General features: G+C 36.0%; 1 protein-coding gene across 1 annotated transcript in view; it reads right to left on the bottom strand.

Moving 5' to 3' along the window:
- The window catches only part of LOC125026770, a 7630-nt gene that overhangs the window by 1293 nt on the left and 3837 nt on the right, over positions 1 to 2500 (bottom strand). Inside the window, exons 3-4 of the mRNA XM_047615367.1 lie at positions 2256 to 2304; positions 174 to 256 (exon numbers count right to left, since the gene is read on the bottom strand). Of these exons, the coding sequence (XP_047471323.1) occupies positions 174 to 256; positions 2256 to 2304 (132 nt within the window). The remainder of the gene's footprint in view (positions 1 to 173; positions 257 to 2255; positions 2305 to 2500) is intronic.

Below are 2500 nucleotides of genomic sequence, written 5' to 3'. Positions count from 1 at the left end.
TCATCCATACGTATGTATACTTTGTCACGTGAGGTCATACTCATTCACAAAAAGTCGTAGTCTTCAAATAAGCTCGTTCTTGATATAGCAAATTCGTACTTACTCCAATCAGGTCGCACTTTTGCCTACAGGGTCGTCTTTACAGATTTAAAAGAAGTCGAGGTCGTCCTCACCTTCTTCACGGCGTGGAGGAGGACGACTGCCATTAAAGCCGTCGTTGCCTGCGGGGCGATGTTGTAGTACCCTGCCTTCGTTCCTGTGGGCAAGAGGGGCATGAGTGGGGACCTGTCTCTCTCTCTCTCTCTCTCTCTCTCTCTCTATATATATATATATATATATATATATATATATATATATATATATATATATAGATATAGATATATAAATAAAGACATATGCATATAAATATAAATATATATAATATATATAATATATATGTATATATATGCATATATATATACATATATATATATATATATATATACATATATGTATATACGAGGGGGCTTCAAAAAGTCTGTGGAAAAAGGTCAGCATAAAAAATGGTTTCAGTTATGATGTTCCTTTTTCAACATATGCTCCACTAAGGTCAATACACTTCAGCAAACGTTGATACCAGCCTTTTTAAGTCCGTCTAAGTAAAACTTAGGGTCATGTGATATGAACCATGTTAGATCAGCATCTTCAACAGATGGAAAATTGGGCGTTTTTCTGAGTTTTTTCTTTAAGTTTTCTCATAACGCATTCATAATACGCAGATGTAATTGCTTTCTTGCTCTCGAGGAAGTCAACCAGCAAAATCCCCTCTGCTTCCCAGAAGACAGTGGCCATGACCTCTCTTCTTGAATGCTCAGAATTTGCTTTGACTGTTCCACTTCCACCTTTCGGCAGCCACTGCTTTGATTGAGTTTTACCTTCGGGATCGTACTAGTAGTGCCATGTTTCATCCCCTGTCACAATTCTCTGCAGAAAAGCTTCAGACTCGTCACCCCTCTTGTACAAAATTTCCATTGAATGATGTACCTTTGTTTGTTGCTGATCTGGGCACATCAGCACAAGGACCTATCGAGCGGAAAGCTTGCTTATCCCCAAACTCTCCACCAGAATTGTATGAGCAGAACCCACAGAGATGCTGAATGTGTCTATCCTTTTCAATCATATCGCAAACAGCATCAATGTTTTCCTCACAAAGTGACGTTGATGGCCTGCCATTGCGGGGCTCATCTTCAATTTAGTTTCTTCCACTTCTGAACCGACTTATCCATTTGTAGGTTGTTGATTTAATCGGGGCATTTTCACCATAAACTTGTCCTAGAGCGTCAATGATTTACCTACTCTCCCAGTTTCACCATGAATTCAATGTTTGTCCTGGCCTCGATTTTGGTAGATTCCAGGGTGCTTTAATAGTGCCTGACTTCCAACTGGCGGCGATGCGTTATTACCTGCATGTTCATGTTATAACACTTTATAACACGTTGGTACAAGAATGTGCAGGTGTAATGAAATAAAAATCCTTCCATATGATATTTAGTTATGGACTTTTTCCACAAACTTTTTTCGTATATATATATATATATATATATATATATATATATATATACATATATACACACATATATATATATATATACATATACATATATGCATATCTATATATTTACATGCATATATAATACATATTTATATATATACATATATATACATATATGCATATTTATATATACAAGCATATATATAAATATATAAATATATATATATATATATATATATATATATATATATATATATGTGTGTGCATACACACACACACAGACACACACACACATATATATATGCATATATAAGTACATGCATATATAAATACATATATATATATATATATATATATATATATATAAATATATGTATGTGTGTTTGTGTTTGTGTGTGTGTGTGTGAGTGTGTGTGTGTGTGTGTGTGTGTGTGTGTGTGTGTGTGTGTGTGTGTGTGTGTGTGTGTGTGTGTGTGTGTGTGTGTACAGTAAATCTATCTATATAAATATACATGTGTGTATATATGTTTATGTATTTATACACAAATGTACATACATACATATATTTATGTATATACACATGACACACACACACACACATATATACACAAACACACACACACATACACACACATACACACACACACACACACACACACACACACACACACACACACACACACACACACACACACACACACACACACACATATATTCTACCGACCTGCGACACCGACATAGATGCTGTAGATTGTACCAACTACACCAAGGCACTGGGAAACAAGGGAAGGGGTTAGTTATACATTAACCCCTTATTTACAAAGAGAGAAAGAAGGAAAGAGGAGAGTGAAAGTGAAAGTGAAAGAGAGAGTGAGAGAGAGAGAGAGAGAGAGAGAGAGAGAGAGAGAGAGAGAGAGAGAGAGAGAGAGAGAGAGAGAGGGAGAGAGAGAGAGAGAGAGAGAGAGAGAG

This window comes from Penaeus chinensis, chromosome 7 (genome assembly GCF_019202785.1).
Source record: "Penaeus chinensis breed Huanghai No. 1 chromosome 7, ASM1920278v2, whole genome shotgun sequence".
NCBI lineage: Eukaryota > Metazoa > Arthropoda > Malacostraca > Decapoda > Penaeidae > Penaeus > Penaeus chinensis.
This window is presented reverse-complemented; position numbering and strand designations above follow the sequence as displayed.